This window comes from Anomaloglossus baeobatrachus, chromosome 4 (genome assembly GCF_048569485.1).
Source record: "Anomaloglossus baeobatrachus isolate aAnoBae1 chromosome 4, aAnoBae1.hap1, whole genome shotgun sequence".
Taxonomy (NCBI): Eukaryota; Metazoa; Chordata; class Amphibia; order Anura; family Aromobatidae; genus Anomaloglossus; species Anomaloglossus baeobatrachus.
The window spans coordinates 548295211-548314753 of record NC_134356.1 but is presented as its reverse complement, the minus strand read 5'-3'; the positions used below and the strand labels follow the sequence as shown (position 1 = coordinate 548314753).

At 48.6% G+C, this 19543-nt stretch overlaps 1 protein-coding gene across 3 annotated transcripts in view; it reads right to left on the bottom strand.

Annotated features, from left to right (window-relative positions):
- Positions 1-19543, bottom strand: part of CHD2 (chromodomain helicase DNA binding protein 2) — a 239130-nt gene that overhangs the window by 47102 nt on the left and 172485 nt on the right. For all 3 annotated transcript variants that reach the window (XM_075345973.1, XM_075345975.1, XM_075345974.1), the window contains exons 24-30: positions 12886-12978; positions 12575-12748; positions 11245-11420; positions 11104-11145; positions 10874-11013; positions 9352-9490; positions 138-288 (exon numbers count right to left, since the gene is read on the bottom strand). In XM_075345973.1, coding sequence (XP_075202088.1) covers positions 138-288; positions 9352-9490; positions 10874-11013; positions 11104-11145; positions 11245-11420; positions 12575-12748; positions 12886-12978 — 915 coding nt within the window. The remainder of the gene's footprint in view (positions 1-137; positions 289-9351; positions 9491-10873; positions 11014-11103; positions 11146-11244; positions 11421-12574; positions 12749-12885; positions 12979-19543) is intronic.

Sequence of the window (19543 nt, the reverse complement as noted above, 5' to 3'; positions counted from 1 at the left end):
GCAGTAGCAAAACCATGAAACCGTGCCGTTAGTCTTCTAAAAAGTGATTAACTGTTATACATAAATTATCCATTTATGTAAGAATCCCTTAATAAAAGTCCCAGTTTACAAGAAAATAAAAAGGCAAAAATGATTACCTTATCAGCCAACTTCAACTCTGCGTCACTCTTCATAAGCTCCCAGTTTCCATAGCCATGTTCAACAATCCCCAAGAGCAAATGGGAGTCATCTTCTACACCCCAATCCACATCAAAGTGAGCAGCTTTAACCCGACTAGATAACTGGAACCTGAGATAATAAGAGGGACAGGTATGGAAACAGCACCTTATGATGGGATATAGTACTGGAACACTTTTCAATATCATTTTTATGCTCAAGTACATTTTTCATAAGCAGTCCATGAGCATGGTACAGTTTAGAAACATGCTCTATGCTCTCCAGAAGCTCCCTGTACTCTAGATCAGGGTTCCCCTAATTACAGTCTGCAAGGCCCACCAACAGTGCATGTTCTCAGCATTTCCTTAGTATTGCAAAGGTGATAATTTAATCACCTGCATTGGTGAGGATTCCAACACCTGTGCAATACTAAGGAAAGCCTGAAAACATGCAGTGTTGGTGGGCTTTGAAGACTGGAGTTGAGGAACATTACTCTAGACCACGGTTGTCCATCCTTCCCGAGAGCCACATCCAGCTCTGAGAGAGGTTTGCAAGCCAAATTCAAAGCCCACCAATTTGTGACATCCAGATCCCGCTCCCCCTCCATCAACAGCAGTGATACCAGAACTCCTGCTAACTGTATAATCATAGCCAAAGCTTCTCCGTAGACATTACACTGAGGCAGGATACTTACATCCAGAGCTTTCCGATCATATCTCCATTCAGTAATCATCAAGCAGTCCCACCACACCATTACATCCAGATACAAGCACCTCCTCTGACTGACAGTATCATACTATCTGCAGTGTACCATACTAAACTCATCTCTCCACTCCCAGGTACAATATATGCACATCCGAATCCGCTCTTCTGTGCAGGGCTGCCCACAAAACTCACCATGTGTAGACCCACACTTCATAGCTGTGAGGTAAGAATGCTTTATCCCCTTCTCCCCGGGCGATTTTCAGATTTTTCCCTCCTCCTCTTCTAAGAGCCATAACTTTTTTATTTTTCCGTCAATATAGCCATAAGAAGACTTGTCTTTTGCGGGACGAGTCGTACGTTTGAATTACACTTTTTAATGGTCAGATCAGCCGACATGTGCGGGGAATAATGGTGACTTGCCGCGCAAGCCCGCATTAAAGAGACATACACGACCAATGACGTGTAGGAACATCATTGGTCGTGAAGGGGTTAAAAAATAGAATAGTTAACAGTTTATTTCATCAATTAAAATGGAAAATGAATGAACAAAAGAAATCTAAAATCAATATTTGATATGATCACTTGCTTTCATTACACCATCTAGGCATCAATTATTTTAGGTAATCCTACGCAGTTTTTGCAGGAACTTGGCAGGCAGGTTGTTCCAAACATCTTGGAGAACTAACCACAGATGCTCTGTAGATACAGGCTTGTGCAAATCCTTCTGTCTCTTCATATAATTCCACACAGACTGTATAACGTTGCGATCAGGGCCCTGTGAGGGTCATATCATCACTTCAAGGACTCCTTGTTCTTCCTAATGTTGAAGATCGTACTTAATGACATTGGCTTTATTTTTGGGGTCATTGTCCTACTGCAGACTAAATTTGGAGCCAATCACATGCCTCCCTGATGGTATTGCATGATGGATAAGTAACTACATGTATTTTTCAGCATTGATGACATCATTAATCCTAAGCAAATTCCCAACTCCAACTTAAATGTAGTCCCAACTTTACAATGAACCTTCAACCGTGCTTCACTGTTGCTTGCAGATACTCATTATTATTGCTGCATTTTTCAGCACAAAAGTTCCTATGTTTTCATCCAAAGTTAAGTCGCTTGTCCTGCTTTCCATGTTGAAGGTATGGCTTTTAAGACGCAAATCTTCCATGAAGATCACTTATTGCCAGACGACCCATTGGTTTCTGCCAGGTTTTGAGCTGATAGAACTTCTAGACACCTTTTGATTTTGAAGAGAAGAATGCTGTGTCATTATATGCTGCACTAAGTTTTCTTGCAAGAACACTGGGTCTATGGGCCTCAGCGTTGCCAATTTCTTTGTGCATCTTGAAGGAGTTTAAACAGCACACCTTGAAACCCCAGTCTATTTCAAACATTTGCCTGGAGGAGACCTTACTGATGCAGTAGAACCATGTTGTGATGTGTTACTATGCTCAGACTCAGGATCTGTGCAAGAATACATACCCACAAGATCTGTGGTTAGTTTTCAAAATGATTGGAACAACCTCCCTGATGAGTTTTTCCAAAAACACACCTGCAAGTGTATCTAATAGAATTGATGTGGTTTTGAAAGCGAAGGGAGGTCACAGCAAATACGGAATTGATTTAGATTTCTCTTTTATTCATTCACTTTTTATTTTATTGCTAAAAATAAACTTTTAACACTAGAAGTCCCAGAAATTTTGAGCTCCATAGGGTTCCAATGGTAGAAATGTTAAATGACCCCTCTCTGGGACTTCTAGTGTTAAGGGCCCTGTGCGCACACTGCGTTTTTACCCGCGGTTTTACCGGCGGTTTTGCTGCAGAAATTTCTTGAGAAAGGTTTGTAACCTTTCTGCAGACATTTTACAGCAAAACCTATGGAAAAAAAAAATACCTGTGCGCACACTGCGTTTTTTTCTCAAGAACATTCTTTCTGCAGAATTTCTTGAGAAAATGTGCATGTCACTTCTTTTCCGCAGGTACCTGCGGCATTTCACTCCATTCACTGTAATATAATCGCGAAATACCGCGGGTATACCGCAGGCAGCAAACGATGTGCGGTATACCCTCGGTATAGCCGCGATTTACCTGCGGTAATGTTCATCACTACCCTGCGTTTTGCACACACAGATACATACATATATAATACACTGACATAATCTACATCAAAAAAAAAAAAAGCTTGAGCTCTATCTATCCATTATCTATTTATCTATCCATTTATCTATCTATCCATCTAGCTATCCATTATCTATCTATCCATTTATTTATCTATCTATTATCTATCTATCCATTATCTATCTATCTATCCATTTTCTATCTATCCATTTATCTATCTATCCATTATCTATTTATCTATCTATCCATTATCTATTTATCTATCTATCCATTTATCTATCTATCCATTTATCTATATCCATTATCTATCCATTTATCTATCAATTATCTATCTATCCATTTATCTATCTATCCATTATCTATGTAGCTAATCTATTATCTATCTATATATCCATTTATATATTATTGCAGTTACAGAATAAAAAAAAAATCGCAGGGACCAACCTGCGGAAAAACCGCGGCAAAAATGCACCAAAAACGCGGCAAAACTGCATGCATTTGTCCCGCGGTTTTGGTGCGTTTTTTTACCGCAGTTGCGGTAATCTTCAACTCCCAGAAGTTTCTCAAGAAATTTTCTTGAGAAAGAAGGGAATTTTGTTTACTTACCGTAAATTCCTTTTCTTCTAGCTCCAATTGGGAGACCCAGACAATTGGGTGTATAGCTACTGCCTCCGGAGGCCACACAAAGTATTACACTTTAAAAAGTGTAACCCCTCCCCTCTGCCTATACACCCCCCCGTGCATCACAGGCTCCTCAGTTTTGGTGCAAAAGCAGGAAGGAGGAAACTTATAAATTGGTCTAAGGTAAATTCAATCCGAAGGATGTTCGGAGAACTGAAAACCATGAACCAAGAACAATTCAACATGAACAACATGTGTACACAAAAGAACAACAGCCCGAAGGGAACAGGGGCGGGTGCTGGGTCTCCCAATTGGAGCTAGAAGAAAAGGAATTTACGGTAAGTAAACAAAATTCCCTTCTTCTTTGACGCTCCATTGGGAGACCCAGACAATTGGGACGTCCAAAAGCAGTCCCTGGGTGGGTAAAAGAATACCTCGATAAAAAGAGCCGAAACAACGGCCCCCTCTTACAGGTGGGCAACCGCCGCCTGAAGGACTCGCCTACCTAGGCTGGCATCTGCCGAAGCATAGGCATGCACCTGATAGTGTTTCGTGAAAGTGTGCAGACTCGACCAGGTAGCCGCCTGACACACCTGCTGAGCCGTAGCCTGGTGCCGCAATGCCCAGGACGCACCCACGGCTCCGGTAGAATGGGCTTTTAGCCCTGAAGGAATCGGAAGCCCAGAAGAACGGCAGGCTTCAAAAATCGGTTCCTTGCTCCACCGAGTCAAGGTTGACTTGGAAGCCTACGACCCCTTACGCTGGCCAGCGACAAGGACAAAGAGCGCATCAGAGCGGCGCAATGGCGCCGTGCGAGACACGTAGATCCGGAGTACTCTCACTAGATCTAACAAATGCAAATCCTTTTCATATTGGTGAATTGGATGAGAGCAAAATGAAGGATAAGGAGATATCCTGATTGAGATGAAAGTAGACACCACCTTAGGGAGCAAGTCCGGGACCGGACGCAGAACCACCTTATCCTGGTGGAAATACCAGAAAAAGGCCTTTACATGACAGCGCTGCAAGCTCTGACACTCTACGGAGTGAAGTAACCGCCACTAGAAATGCCACCTTCTGCGAAAGACGTGATAGAGAGACATCCCACAGCGGCTCAAAAGGTGGTTTTTGAAGAGCCTGTAGAACCATGTTGAGATCCCAGGGTTCCAGCGGACGCTTGTAAGGTGGGACTATGTGGCAAACTCCCTGCAGGAACGTGCGGACCTGCGGAAGCCTGGCTAGACGCTTTTGAAAAAAACACGGAAAGCGCCGAGACTTGACCTTAGAGGGAGCCGAGAGAGAACCCTTGTCCAATCCCGATTGAAGGAAGGAAAGAAAACTGGGTAAGGCAAACGGCCAAGGGGAAAACCCCCTCTCAGAGCACCAGGCTAAGAAGATCCTCCAAGTTCTGTGACAGATCTTGGCTGACGTTGGTTTCCTGGCCTGTCTCATAGTGGCCACACAGTCAGGTTGAGGGCCGCAGAATTCAGGTGGAAAAATGGCCCTTGAGATAGCAAGTCTGGTTGGTCTGGGAGCGCCCACGGTTGCCCCACCGTGAGATGCCACAGATCGGGGTACCACGACCGCCTCGGCCAATCTGGAGCGACAAGAATGGCGCGGCGGCAGTCGGACCTGATCTTGCGCAACACTCTGGGCAGCATTGCCCGAGGAGGGAATACATAGGGCAGTTGAAACTACGACCATCCTGAGCTAAGGCGTCCGCCGCCAGAGCTCTGTGGTCCTGAGACCGTGCCATGAATGCCGGGACCTTGTTGTTGTGCCGAGACGCCATGAGATCGACTTCCGGCGTTCCCCAGCGGCAACCGATCTCTTGAAACACGTCCGGGTGGAGAGACCATTCCCCCGCGTCCATGCCCTGGCGACTGAGGAAGTCTGCTTCCCAGTTTTCTACGCCCGGAATGTGAACCGCGGAGATGGTGGAGGCTGTGGCGCCCACAGCAGAATCCGCCGGACTTCTTGGAAGGTTGGACGACTGCGAGCCTTGTGGTGGAGAAAAAACGTTCCCCATCCTGACAGGCTTGCGTCCGTCGTGACCACAGCCTAGGATGGGGGCAGAAAGGATTTTCCTTTCGACAGAGAAGTGGGGAGAAGCCACCACTGAAGTGAGGTCTTGGCTTCCAGAGACAGAGAGACGTTCCTGTCTAAGGACGTCGGCCTCTTGTCCCATTTGCTGAGAATGTCCTATTGGAGAGGACGCAGATGAAATTGCGCAAATGGAACTGCCTCCATTGCTGCCACCATCTTCCCCAGGAAGTGCATGAGGCACCTCAAGGGGTGCGACTGGGCCCGAAGAAGGGATTGCACCCCTGTCTGCAGCGACCGCTGTTTGTCCAGCGGCAGCTTGGCCATCGCTGAGAGAGTATGAAACTCCATCCTGAGGTACGTCAGTGACTGGGTCGGAGACAATTTTGACTTTGGAAAATTGATGATCCACCCGAAACCTCTGGAGAGTCTCCAGAGCAACGGTCAGACTGTGTTAACAAGCCACCCAAGAGGGTGCTTTGACTAGGAGAACGTCTGGGTAAGGGATCACCGAGTGGCCCTGAGAGTGTAGGATCGCTACGACGGAGCCATGACCTTGGTGAAGATCCGTGGGTCTGTCGCCAGGCCGAAAGACAGTGCCACAAACTGAAGGTGTTCGTCCCCGATGGCGAAACGCAGGAAGCGTTGATGCCCTTGAGCGATCTGCCATGGAGATAGGCATCTGTGATGTCGATTGATGCTAGGAGGTCTCCTTGGGACATCGAAGCGATGACAGATCGGAGGGATTCCATGCGAAACCGCCTGGTTGTCACATGTTTGTTGAGCAATTTGAGGTCCAAAACGGAACGGAATGAGCCGTCCTTTTTTGGCACCACGAACAGATTGGAGTAAAAACTGCGACCGCGTTCCTGAGGGGAACGGGGATCACCACTCCTTCTGTTGTCAGAGTGTCCACCGCCTGAAAAGCGCAACGGACCTCTGGCTCTTCTGTGGCCTGTTGGACGAGGAGGGCTGGGACGCTTGAGAAGCCAAGGACACAACCTGCGGAGCAGAGATACGTGCGACCGCATTAATCTCAGTCAGAAAAGCTGAGATAGCTTGGAGAGCCCTCACGGCTGCGAAGGCCGGAGCAAAAGATGCGCCTATGGCTTCAAAGATGGATTTCATCATAAGCTTTATTTGCCTGTCAGCGGCATCCATGAGAGATGAACCATCTGCCACAAATACTACGGATCTAGCCGCCAGTCTGGAGACTGGAGGATCCACCCTGTGACACTGAGCCCAACCCTTAACTACGTCAGGGGGAAAAGGGTTCATTAAGGCGCTTAGTAAAGCGCTTGTCCGGAAGTTCTGTGCTTCTGGACAGCCTCTCTGAAGTTAGAGTGATCGAAAAAAACGCACTCCGTGTACATTTGGGAAACCTAAACTGGTGTTTCTCCCGCTGTGCAGCCGACTCCTCCATAGGAGAAGATGGGGAAGAGAGGTCTAGCACCTGGTTGACGGACGCTATAAGGTCGTTTACTATGGCGTCCCCTTCAGGTGTATCCAGATTGAGCGCAACATTAGGTTCAGAGCCCTGAGCTGCGACCTCCGCCTCATCCTTAACTACGACAGTGAAGTCGTGGAAGGTTTCCAGCGAGCCCGGTTAGCCTGTGTGAGGCCGCGGTCCGTGTCGGAGTTCTCACCTTGGGATCTGGGTGTTACCCCAGGAGCCCCTTGTTATACCGACCTAGAGGGGCCTGGGGGCGATGAACTCACAGCTCCCTGGCCCTGTGTTACCGTTCTGGACTGCAAAGCTTCCAGCTTAGCCGTCCCTCTGTTCACAGACTGGGCCATGGAATGACTCAGAGAGTTGCTCAGTCAAACGTGCAAACTCTGTCCCTGCCATCTGTGCAGTGGAAACCGGTGGTACCACCTGAGCCGAGGGTCCCACCCGTGCCAGAGGCTCCGGCTGAGTGAGTGCCCCAGGGGCCAAGCATTTGCAATGATAGGTGGAACCTGCCTGCAATATAGCCGCACAAGAGGTACAGGTTGCAAAGAAAGCCTGTGCCTTGGCACCCTTACTGTTTGCGGACGACCTGCTGATGTCACCTCTTAGTAATCAGCGAGGGTAGATAGCCAAAGCAAATAGTGCTGCCGAACAGTGAAATCATATACCATATAAATATATATATATATATATATATATATATATAAACACTTCGGCACCTAAGGGGGGCCAGCACCCGATTGGGAAACTGGTGCCCCACAGTGCACAGTGAGGGGGGAGGAGGATACCAAGTATGCTCCAGCCCTCACTGCCGACGTCCCGTCGGCCGTCCCGTCGTTACCCCTGACTGTCAGGCCCGGGAACGGGAGTATATGGTACTAGGCCGCAAGAGCCGGGGACTAAAGTTAAAGACGCGGCCGGCAAACAGGCGCGGTCGGCGCGGTAGTCCCGGACTCACAAACCACACCGCAACCGCTGCAGCGTTTGTAACCCAGGTGCTGTATGCAGCGTCCCCCAAAGGGGACACAGAGTATCTTATGGATGCAGGGCTCTGTCCCTGATGATGTCCTGTCTCCTGTCCGTCAGAATCCCCCAGGGGCTGCGGATGGAGCCCGGTCCCAGCGCATGGCGACCGGTTATGAACCCCCTCTCCTAGAGCTGCAGTGGTGCCGAACAGTGAGCACATTCTGAGAGCTCCACCTGCAGAATCATGCCATATAACAATGGCTGCCGGCGTTCCGAGGGGAGGAGGGAGCCGAGGGCGGAACCACAAAAGTGCGGGAATCTGCGCCCCATAGTGAACAGTGAGGGGGGAGGAGGACAGCGAAGTGTGCTCCAGCCCTCACCGTCTGCGTCATACCGACCGTCCCGCCCTTCCCCTGACTGGCAGGCCCAGGGGCGGGAGTTCAATACACTAGGCCGCAAAAGCCGGGGACTAAAGTAAAAACCGCGGCCGGCAAACAGGCACGGTCGGCGCGGTAGTCCCGGTCAAAAAAATCACACCGCAGTCGCTGCAGCGTCTGAGGTCAAGGTGCTTCATGCACCGTCCCAAAGGGGACACAGAGTACCTGTAGATGCAGGGCCATGTCCCTGACGGTACTCCATCTCCTGTCCGGCAGATACCACCAGGGGCTGCGGAGGGAGCCCGGTCCCAGTGCCTGGATGACCGGTTAGGATCGCACTTCACCCAGAGCCCCTAAGGGATGGGGAAGGAAAACGGCATGTGGCTCCAGCCTGTGTACCCGCAATGGGTACCTCAACCTTAACAGCACCGCCGACTCAGTGGGGTGAGAAGGGAGCATGCCGGGGGCCCTGTTAGGGGCCCTCTTTTCTTCCATTCGATATAATCAGCAGCTGCTGCTGACTAAAATGTGGAGCATTGTGTGAGTGTCAGCCTCCTTCAACACAAAGCATAAAACTGAGCAGCCCGTGATGCACGGGGGGGTGTATAGGCAGAGGGGAGGGGTTACACTTTTTAAAGTGTAATACTTTGTGTGGCCTCCGGAGGCAGTAGCTATACACCCAATTGTCTGGGTCTCCCAATGGAGCGACAAAGAAAATCACTTTTCTAGTGCGCACATAGCCTAACACTTCTATTTTCTAAAACATTCTTACTTTGCAACATTTTTCCCCACAACTACCTAAGACAATCGCAAAGCACTGTACCTTATAGGCTAGCAGTCACAAACCGCACATTATAACGCCACAGGACCATCCTCATAACATAAAACAATGTGGCATACACTACTCACTTTTTCTTTTCTTCTGGATCTTTAGGAACGGATTTATTAAGAATTTCAAAGTCTTCCTCGTGTTGAATAATTGCCTTTACATTCACTTGAACTCCAGAAATTTTAATAGTTGGACCCCTTCTTTTACCAGGACCTTTACCTAGAGCAAAATACATCAAAACAGCAATAAATTAATTATATTCCGAATAACTTCTGAGACTCCCCGATTGGCTCTAAATTACCCTTCAAAACTGGACTAAGTGGTGCAGTCAATAATGTGCAATTTTACCGCGGAAGTACATTTTTACTTGATCTATTTGTTTGTTAATGTTTTGGCAGTTTTGCAGGTGAATCTGCAGAGCAACATTGAAGGTATGTTCACATGTGACAGAAAGAGTGTATATTATTGTCTGGATTTTGGTGCAGATCCGTAACAAAAATCCATTGGTATTACGTGTGTATTCTATTGTGGATTTGGTGTGACTCATCATGTGCACTGTGAAGGGTTAAATGCACAGTCAAAATCTACGCAAAAAATTAACATGATGCAAATTTAAGAATCCACAGCACAGGTCAATTTCGGCAAGGAAAGTATGTGCAGTTGTGGATTTCATCCCCAAATTAGGACAGGGAATGTGTAGCAAATCTGTGCCGCAGAAGCCCTCACATTAACGAGGTTGTGCATTACTTTTACATTGATGACCTATAAGAGGATAGGCCATCAATGTCTGATCGGCCTAGGGCCAACACCCAATACTTCTGCCGATTAACTGTTTTCGGAGAAGTTGGCAGGAGCAGGCAGCCAGAAATGCTCAGCTACTGAGCAGCCCCATTAACTATAAGCAGCCACGGCCAGAACTACACATCCGTCTCTCATTCAAATAAATAGGAGGCTGATGTGCAGTACCCGGCCATCGCTATCAGAAGAAGGGGCAAATCCAGAACAGCTCACCAGTGTGGGCGACGGGTGTCAGACCACGGTCGATCAGACATTGATGACCTATCCTAACGATCGGCCACCAATGTTAAAGTAGTGGACAACCGCATTAATAACTGACTAGAAGACTGTGCTGAACTGAAAATCACTGCGCTGTGGAGGCTACAAGTCTGTACCTAACAAATGAATGTGTTTACCAAGTTATTGTAATTTTTTAAAGTGTATTTAGACTTTACTACTGAACTTAGGCCAGCTTCAGATGAACGGACTGGTCCCGGGTCTCCTGACTAAAACTAAATAGAGTTACTGAGACTGCTAAATTTGGCTCGGGAGATTCACGGACACCTTGTACACCAGGTACATGGATCTTGTTTCACAAACGTCTACGTTCAACCTTACACTGTGATTAACACTACTTGAAAATGATTACACTTTATGCAGTGAAAAAAGCTAGTGCGACAAAGTGAATCAAATCTGCGCAAACCCATAATCAGCTTTGATTTTTCAAATCATGTTATAAAATGAAAGAGGTGACCTGGTGTGGACTATTCTGGACTATATCCAAAGTTATTGTACCATTATAGCATCTATTAGGGAGCCACATACCATCAGTGGGATTCTCTTTCAATTGTTCTTCGAATTCCTGCATTGCGGATGCACAGCTGGAGTGTAAGAGGTCTCCCAATCTCTTCAGATCTGCCACCGATTTCTCCACGAGTTCTGCATCTCGTGCAATGCACTCAAGCCTTCAACAGACGTTACAAAATCCTCTAAGTCCCATGGAGTTTGACATACACCAACTTTAAGGATGCAAGATGCTGCGATAAACAACATACCTTTCAAGTGGGGTAGGAAACTTTTTATAGGCTTTTATAAACCTAACAAAGAAAAAAAAAAAATCAAGAATGTAAAATGGGAAATCATAATTTCGGAATGATCAGCACAGCATAATAAACAATAAAAGTTTATTCTGATACCTCCTAATCTCTGCATCTGTAAACCCTTCCACTGTGTCCTTCCGGACACTGCGGGGACGTCCTCTGCGTTTGGGTTTTCTGTCATCATCCGAGTCGTCAGAATCGCTCTCTGAGCCAGACGATCGCTGAGCTTTCTGCTTGGATTCCTGATCAGACTCGCTCTCATTTGCCTGTGCCTATAAATTTATTGATGTTAATTGGGCTGAACTACACTTTCTATTTTATGACATTTTATACATGTTACTTACACATAATAAAAACAGTCTATATCATAAAAATATATAAAATCATTTATACAAAATGTTTTAACAAAATAAATTAAAAAGACATGATTTAATGGGGTTGTCAAGATGGAATTTCTAAACTTAAACTTGAAATCAAAAGAAATGCTGAATTACACAAGCCTTACTGAAATGAATGGTAAGCCATATTATACATAGGGTGCTGCTTAAAGGAAACCTGTTACCAGATCTGGGGCCTATAAGCTGTGGCCACCACCAGTGGGCTGTTATATACAGCCTTCTAACATGCTCTGATCTGCCCTGAGCAGGGTAGATCAAAGTGCGTCTGCGCAGGAACTCAGTGCCGGTGAGTGTGTATGACATAGGACGCGTCATGCACCCAGGCTTCAGAAGAAGGAAGACCAAGATGGCCGAAAGAGGAGGCGCGGGTTCCGGAGAACAGCGCCACCCATTTGACCAGTCTGCACCGGAGCGACCTCCTACATGAGTATTATAAAGTGTTTTTAAGTTCTACACAGTAAGTATGTGACTCCATACTTCCAGCCACATTACAGCTAGACGTGTCCTACTTTGTTCAATTCAATTGCATTGAGCAAGGCTATGCACATTCAGTTTTCACGTAACCACCTGTATGCAAATGGCATACTTGCAGAGCCTTCCTGCTTCACTGGTGAATCCAGACCACAAAAAAAAAAAAAAAAACAACCCCTACACATTGACAGAAAAAGTTTAAATGAAAAAATGTTGTTCTTACAAAATTTTTGCGGTTTTGTTGTTTTTTAACCACTAATCATTACCAAGTTATTCTTACAGTACTCTGAATGCTGGAAAAAAACAATACCCAAAAAAGCAATGGCGGAATTGTATTTTTTTCAACATTTCACCCCACTTGGGAATTTTTCCCGTCTTTCAGTGAATGTTGTCACTCAAAAAAACTCTCAACTTGTGCAGCAAATTACAAGCGGTCATATATCTATAGCGCCAAAAAATGTAAAAGTGATGCCTTCTGCAAGAACATGAGAATAAAAACAACAAATTATGAAAAATCAGAGTCGAAAAATGGTTAAGAACTTTAGTCCTGCTTCTACCTTTTTGTTTAAACTTCGAATCCTCGGAAGCATGTAGATTTCCTCCAGCTCTTTTTGCCGGGCTTCCTCTTCTACTTTCTTCCTCTGCTCCTCAGGAATGATATTTTCCCAATCCATTTGCCCTCGGTTTTCAGGCTCAGGTTCTACTTCTTCCATAGTTGCAAAGTTAGCCACCTAAAATAGCATGCCGGATGAGCTTATTTATCACAAGGTCTTATCACAATGGACTTCTAGAAGTGTTTTTTACTGCAAAATGTAAAGTAGTCATCATTCCGGTCAATCAATGCAGGAGCAATGGAGTCGCCGCTTACCTTGAACTGAGACAGCAGCTCATCGGTTGCACTGGAGCTAGGCTCGTTCTCTCTGGTCTCTGCTAGACGTAAAATTTCATCAATATCCAGTTCCTATTGGTGAATAAGATAAAATGAGACCATAAGAGATGAGAGAAGTGAAACATGTGCAAGAATCAGGTCATTGACACTAGTAAGTGTATCCTGCTGCACTTTCCTATAAAAGGGTCACAGTAACAAATGTCCATCACGTATACACTACATATGGTAAAGTCTTCGCACCTCTGTTAAAATGTTTTGGCCATGTAAAAAAAAAATAAATTTTCATTTTTTTTCCACCTTTAAAAGGGAAGGTGTCGTAAAAAAAAAAAATCAATAACTGAAAAACTGTAAAGTATTAATTTATGTTTAAATATTATTTGTTTTTAATTGAGCAAAATATAAAAAAGAGAATTTTGTTTACTTACCGTAAATTCTTTTTCTTATAGTTCCGACATGGGAGACCCAGACCATGGGTGTATAGCTTCTGCCTCCGGAGGACACACAAAGTACTACACTTAAAAGTGTAGCTCCTCCCTCCGAGCATATACATTCCCCGGATGACAAATCCAACCAGTTTAGTGCAAAAGCTGAAGGAGGACATCCACCCACAAGTAGAGATAGAGTAAAACCCGGAATAACCGGAACCTCTGTCTACAACAACAGCCGGTGAAAACACGGAACAAGAACTGCCAACAGGCAACAGGGAGGGTGCTGGGTCTCCCATGTCGGAACTATAAGAAAAAGAATTTACGGTAAGTAAACAAAATTCTCTTTTTCTTCATCGTTCCTTATGGGAGACCCAGACCATGGGACGTCTCAAAGCAGTCCATGGGTGGGAAATAAACAGAAACTGAGAAGTAGGCAAAACCTAACTTCACAAATGGGCGACAGCCGCCTGAAGGATGCGTCTGCCCAAGCTTGCATCTGCCGAAGCATGAGCATGCACTTGGTAGTGCTTCGAAAAGGTGTGCAGACTAGACCAAGTGGCAGCCTGACAGACCTGCTGAGCTGTAGCCTGGTGCCTGAAAGCCCAAGCGGCACCGACAGCTCTGGTCGAGTGCGCCTTAATCCCCGGCGGTGGAGGCACCTGAGAACATTGGTAGGCATCGGATATGGCCGACCTAATCCAACGAGCTAGGGTCGGTTTAGAAGCCGAGAGACCCTTGCGCTGACCCGTGGTTAGCACAAAAAGAGAGGTGCACCGCCTAAGAGCGGCGGTGCGTGACACGTAGATCCGGAGCGCCCGCACCAAATCCAAAGTATGCAACGCTTTCTCAAAGCGATGCACAGGGGCCGGACAAAGGGAAGGCAATGAAATGTCCTGGTTAAGGTGGAAAGGAGACACCACCTTAGGGAGAAAGTCCGGAGTCGGACGGAGAACCACCTTGTCTTGGTGAAAAACCAAAAAGGGTGACTCCGAAGAGAGCGCAGCCAAATCAGAGACTCTCCTGAGAGATGTTATGGCCACCAGAAAGACCACTTTCTGTGAAAGTCGAAACAAAGGAACGTCCCTAAGAGGCTCAAAGGGGGGTTTCTGTAAGGCCGTGAGGACCAGATTAAGGTCCCAGGGATCCAAAGCCCGCCGGTAAGGAGGAATGATGTGAGATGTGCCCTGCATGAAGGTGCGCACCTGGGCCAGTCGGGCGATACGCCGCTGGAACAACACTGACAGAGCCGAGACCTGTCCCTTGAGGGAATTGAGGGATAGTCCTAGCTGCAGACCGGACTGTAGAAAGGACAGGATGGTCGGCAAAGAAAACGGCCAAGGAGCATGGCCGGAAGAGCGACACCAGGACAGGAAAATTCTCCAAGTCCTGTGGTAAATCCTGGCCGAGGAAGACTTCCGAGCCTGAGTCATAGTGGAGATGACCTCGGAAGGAATGCCTGAAGCCGTCAGGATCCAGGACTCAAGAGCCACGCCATCAATCTGAGAGCCGCAGAATTCTGGCGGAAAAACGGACCTTGAGAGAGAAGGTCTGGGCGGTCCGGGAGGTGCCACGGCACCTCTACGGACAGACGGAGCAGGTCTGGGTACCAAGCTCGCCTGGGCCAGTCTGGAGCAATGATTATGACCCGACGGCCCTCCATTCTGATCTTGCGCAGGACTCTGGGCAAGAGAGCTAGAGGGGGAAACACGTAGGCCAGACAGAACTGGGACCAATCCTGAACCAGCGCGTCCGCTGCCAAGGCCTGAGGATCGTGGGAACGAGCCACGTAAACCGGGACCTTGTTGTTGTGCCGGGATGCCATTAGATCCACTTCCGGAGTGCCCCACTTGCGGCAGATTGACCGGAACACTGCCGGATGCAGGGCCCACTCGCCGCTGTCCACGGTTTGACGGCTGAGATAATCTGCCTCCCAGTTTTCTACGCCTGGGATGTGGACTGCGGATATGGTGGACTTGGAGTCCTCCGTCCACTGAAGGATACATTGAACTTCCAACATTGCTAGGCGGCTGCGAGTCCCGCCCTGGTGATTGATGTAGGCAACTGCTGTCGCGTTGTCCGACTGGACTCGAATGTGCTTGTCCGCCAACAGGTGGTGAAAGGCTACGAGAGCTAGGAGCACAGCTCTGATTTCCAGGACATTGATCGAGAGGGCCGATTCGGACGGAGTCCAAGTGCCCTGTGCTCGGTGGTGGAGAAATACTGCTCCCCAGCCGGAGAGATTGGCATCCGTGGTGAGGATCACCCAGGACGGAGTCAGGAAGGAGCGTCCTTGAGACAGAGAGAGGGGCCGAAGCCACCACTGAAGAGAGCTCCTGGTCTGTGGCGACAGAGCCACTAGCCTGTGCAAGGAAGAGGTCCGCTTGTCCCAAAAGTGGAGAATGTCCAGCTGCAGAGGACACAGATGGAACTGGGCAAAGGGAACCGCTTCCATTGACGCCACCATCTGACCCAGCACCTGCATGAGGTGCCTGATGGAATGACGGCGGGGCTTCAACAGAGAACGTACCGCCAGATGAAGGGACTGCTGTTTGACTAAGGGCAGCTTCACAAGTGCCGGCAGAGTCTCGAATTGCATCCCTAGGTACGTAAGTTTCTGGGTCGGGGACAGAGTGGACTTGGGCAGATTGACAAGCCACCCGAATTGAACAAGTGTGGCGAGAGTGAGTGAGACACTCCGCTGACAGTCTGCACTGGATGAAGCCTTGACTAGAAGGTCGTCCAGGTAAGGAATCACTGCCAACCCCTGGAGGTGCAGAACCGCAACCACTGCTGCCATGACCTTGGTGAATACACGAGGGGCCGTGGCTAACCCGAAGGGGAGAGCCACGAATTGGAATTGTTCCTCTCCGATTGCAAAACGTAGCCAACGCTGGTGTGAAACTGCAATTGGCACATGCAGATAGGCATCTCTGATGTCGATGGATGCTAGAAAATCTCCTTGGGTCATTGAGGCAATGACCGATCGCAGAGATTCCATGCGAAAGTGCCGCACCTGAACATGCTTGTTGAGAAGCTTGAGATCCAGGATGGGCCGGAAGGAACCGTCCTTCTTGGGGACTAGGAAGGGGTTTGAGTAGAAACCTCTGAACCGTTCCCGGGCGGGAACCAGTACAATTACTCCGTTGGCCTGCAAGGATGCTACGGCCTGAGAGAAGGCGGCGGCTTTGGAACAGGGGGGAGTGGACAGAAAAAATCTGTTTGGCGGGCTGGAAGAAAATTCTATCCTGTAGCCGTGGGAGATGATATCCCGCACCCACTGATCGGAGACGTGTTGAAACCACACGTCGCCAAAGTGGGAGAGCCTGCCACCGACCAAGGACGTTGCTGGCGCGGCCAGATAGTCAAGAGGAGGCTGCCTTAGTGGCAGCGGCTCCTCCGTTCTTCTGAGGACGCGGCTTCGTGCGCCAGCTGGGTTTTCGATCCTTGGCTGAGTTAGTGGACGAGGCTGAGGGCTTAGAGGAGGACCAGTTGGAGGAACGAAAGGAACGAAACCTCGACTGGTTCCTGCCCTGGACAGGTTTCCTGGTTTTAGGTTGTGGCAAGGAAGTACTCTTCCCGCCAGTAGCTTCCTTAATAATTTCATCCAGTTGTTCACCGAACAGCCGGGACCCAGCAAAGGGGAGCCCAGCAAGGTACTTCTTGGAAGAAGCGTCTGCTTTCCAGTCTCGAAGCCACAAGATCCTGCGGATCGCGAGGGAATTAGCGGAAGCCACCGCCGTGCGGTGAGAAGCCTCCAAAATGGCAGACATGGCATAGGATGAAAAAGCCGAAGCCTGGGAAGTTAAGGCAACCATTTCGGGCATAGAATCCCTGGCGAGGGAATGTATCTCCGCCAGAGAAGCAGAGACTGCCTTAAGAGCCCACACTGCTGCAAAAGACGGGGAGAACGAGGCCCCTGCCGCCTCATATACAGATTTGGCCAGAAGGTCAACCTGGCGGTCAGTGGGATCCTTAAGTGAGGTGCCATCGGCCACAGATACAACTGTCCGGGCTGAGATTCTAGACACCGGAGGATCAACCTTTGGTGAATGAGCCCAGTCCTTGACCACTTCTGGTGGAAAGGGAAAACGGTCATCAGAACTACGCTTTGGGAAGCGTTTGTCAGGACAGGCCCTGGGCTTGGTCACAGTGGCCTGAAAACTGGAGTGGTTAAAAAACATACTCCTTGCTCTCTTAGGTGAGGTAAACTGGTGTTTTTCTACCAGAGAGGCTTGGTCCTCTGACACTGGTGGATTGAGGTCCAGTACGGAATTAATGGACGCAATCAAGTCACTAACATCCGCATCACCTTCAGATAGATCAATGGGGTACATAGAGGTAGCGTCCGAGCCCACAGTAAAGGCATCCTCCTCGCCCTGCACTTCAGCTCGTGAATCAGAGCCGTGGGACGAGGAAGGAGAAGAGTCCCTGCGTCTCCGTTTAGGAGGACGGGGTCCGGAAACAGATAAAAAATCCTCTGTGAGCTCTGCAGAACGAGTCGGAGCAGCAGAGGCGCCCTGAGAAGGGGGCTGATGCATGGTCAGCAGAGTCTGGGACAGCTGTCCCATGGAGTCGGCAAAGGACTGGGAGATAGCTTTAGAAAACGATGCTACCCAAGCCGGGGGTTCAGCCACCGGGGCCGGAGCAGCCGGAGGGACCCCTGGGGAGACTCCAGGCTGAGGCACCACCATGTTAGAGCAGGCATCACAATGTGGATATGTTCTCGGTTCAGGTAGAATGAGCTGACATGCAGTGCATATAGAGTAAAGCCTTGCTCCTAGTGAGAGACATGCTGCTGAGGAGGAGGCTCTGCAGTAAAGAACACACTCCTTCAGAATGACCCCCAGAGAGTGTATAATAAAGCCCACAACCAGAGGTTGTGGCTTACCAGACCGCTTTTTGTGTGCCCTCCGGATTCCACAGCTTGGACCCCCAGACAGATGCAGTAGCTGCAGCAGCCAGCGCCGATCAGTGTGTGAACGCTGATAAAATGGCGCCGGAGTGAGGAGGGGGGGGCGGGGTTTAGTCCAAGAGCAGGAACCGGAGGGCCAAGGAGAAATACAGGGGAGGGAAACATCTCCTCAGAGAGGAGTGTCCTCCCCTCTGCTGAACGGCCGGTGGGCGGCGCCGCACTGTTCCCCTGCATGACTGACATGCAGGGGCACTGAAAACGAAACTAGGCCGCATCTGAAGCCGGGGCCTAGATTTTTCCATGCGGCCGACGAGCAGGCACCTTCGGCGCGGTTCTCAGGAAAAAACCAGAGAACCGGCCGGAAATCACAGCAAAGTGAAATAACACACCCTCCCCACAATAAATGTACAAGGGACCCTTCAATAACGTCTCAATACTTAGCTTATGAGACGCAGGGCCAGGTCCCTGATGGGTGAGCGCTCCGTCCGGCAGGGGCCTGAAAGGGCTGCGGATGGAGACCGGTCTCCTGCAAAGCAGTGAGAACCGTGATGGCTCCCACTTCAAGCCAGAGCCTCAGGGGATGGTGAAGGAGCGCGCCATGTAAGGCTCCAGCCTTGTAAATCAACCTTAACAGCACCGCCGACACAGTGGGGTGAGAAGGGACATGCCGGGAGTCCAGATTAGACCCGCTTTTCTTCCAAATCTTTGAAATCAAAAATCAGATGAGAATGCATGTGTGTGTGTGACCTCCTGAACACAAAGCATTGAACTGGTTGGATTTGTCATCCGGGGGGTGTATATGCTCGGAGGGAGGAGCTACACTTTTAAGTGTAGTACTTTGTGTGTCCTCCGGAGGCAGAAGCTATACACCCATGGTCTGGGTCTCCCATAAGGAACGATGAAGAAAAAAATATTTTAAAGTTTGATCTTTTCCACTTTTAAACACTAGGGGGAGCAGCTGCTGAAATCCTGCTGTACAGCTACTGTAGAACTTAGCTCACATTACAAACTGCAGCAAAAGGGGGCAGAATCTGCTCTCCCGTGTGTGATGTCACAGCTCCCCCTCCCAATCTGGGTGTTTCCAAAAGGATAAGGGAAGATGAAGTTTAGGATCATAGTGCAGAGCCATTTTGTTGGTGAACGCAAAGTGATCCTAATGTCTAAAGTATCACCGAGGTTCGCTGGCATAGTGCGCCACTGTATACTACGCCCCAATGTATACTGCGCTCCACTCTATACCGTGCCCCCTGCTATATACTGCGCTTCGCTATATTCCACACTCTGCTGTATACCACGC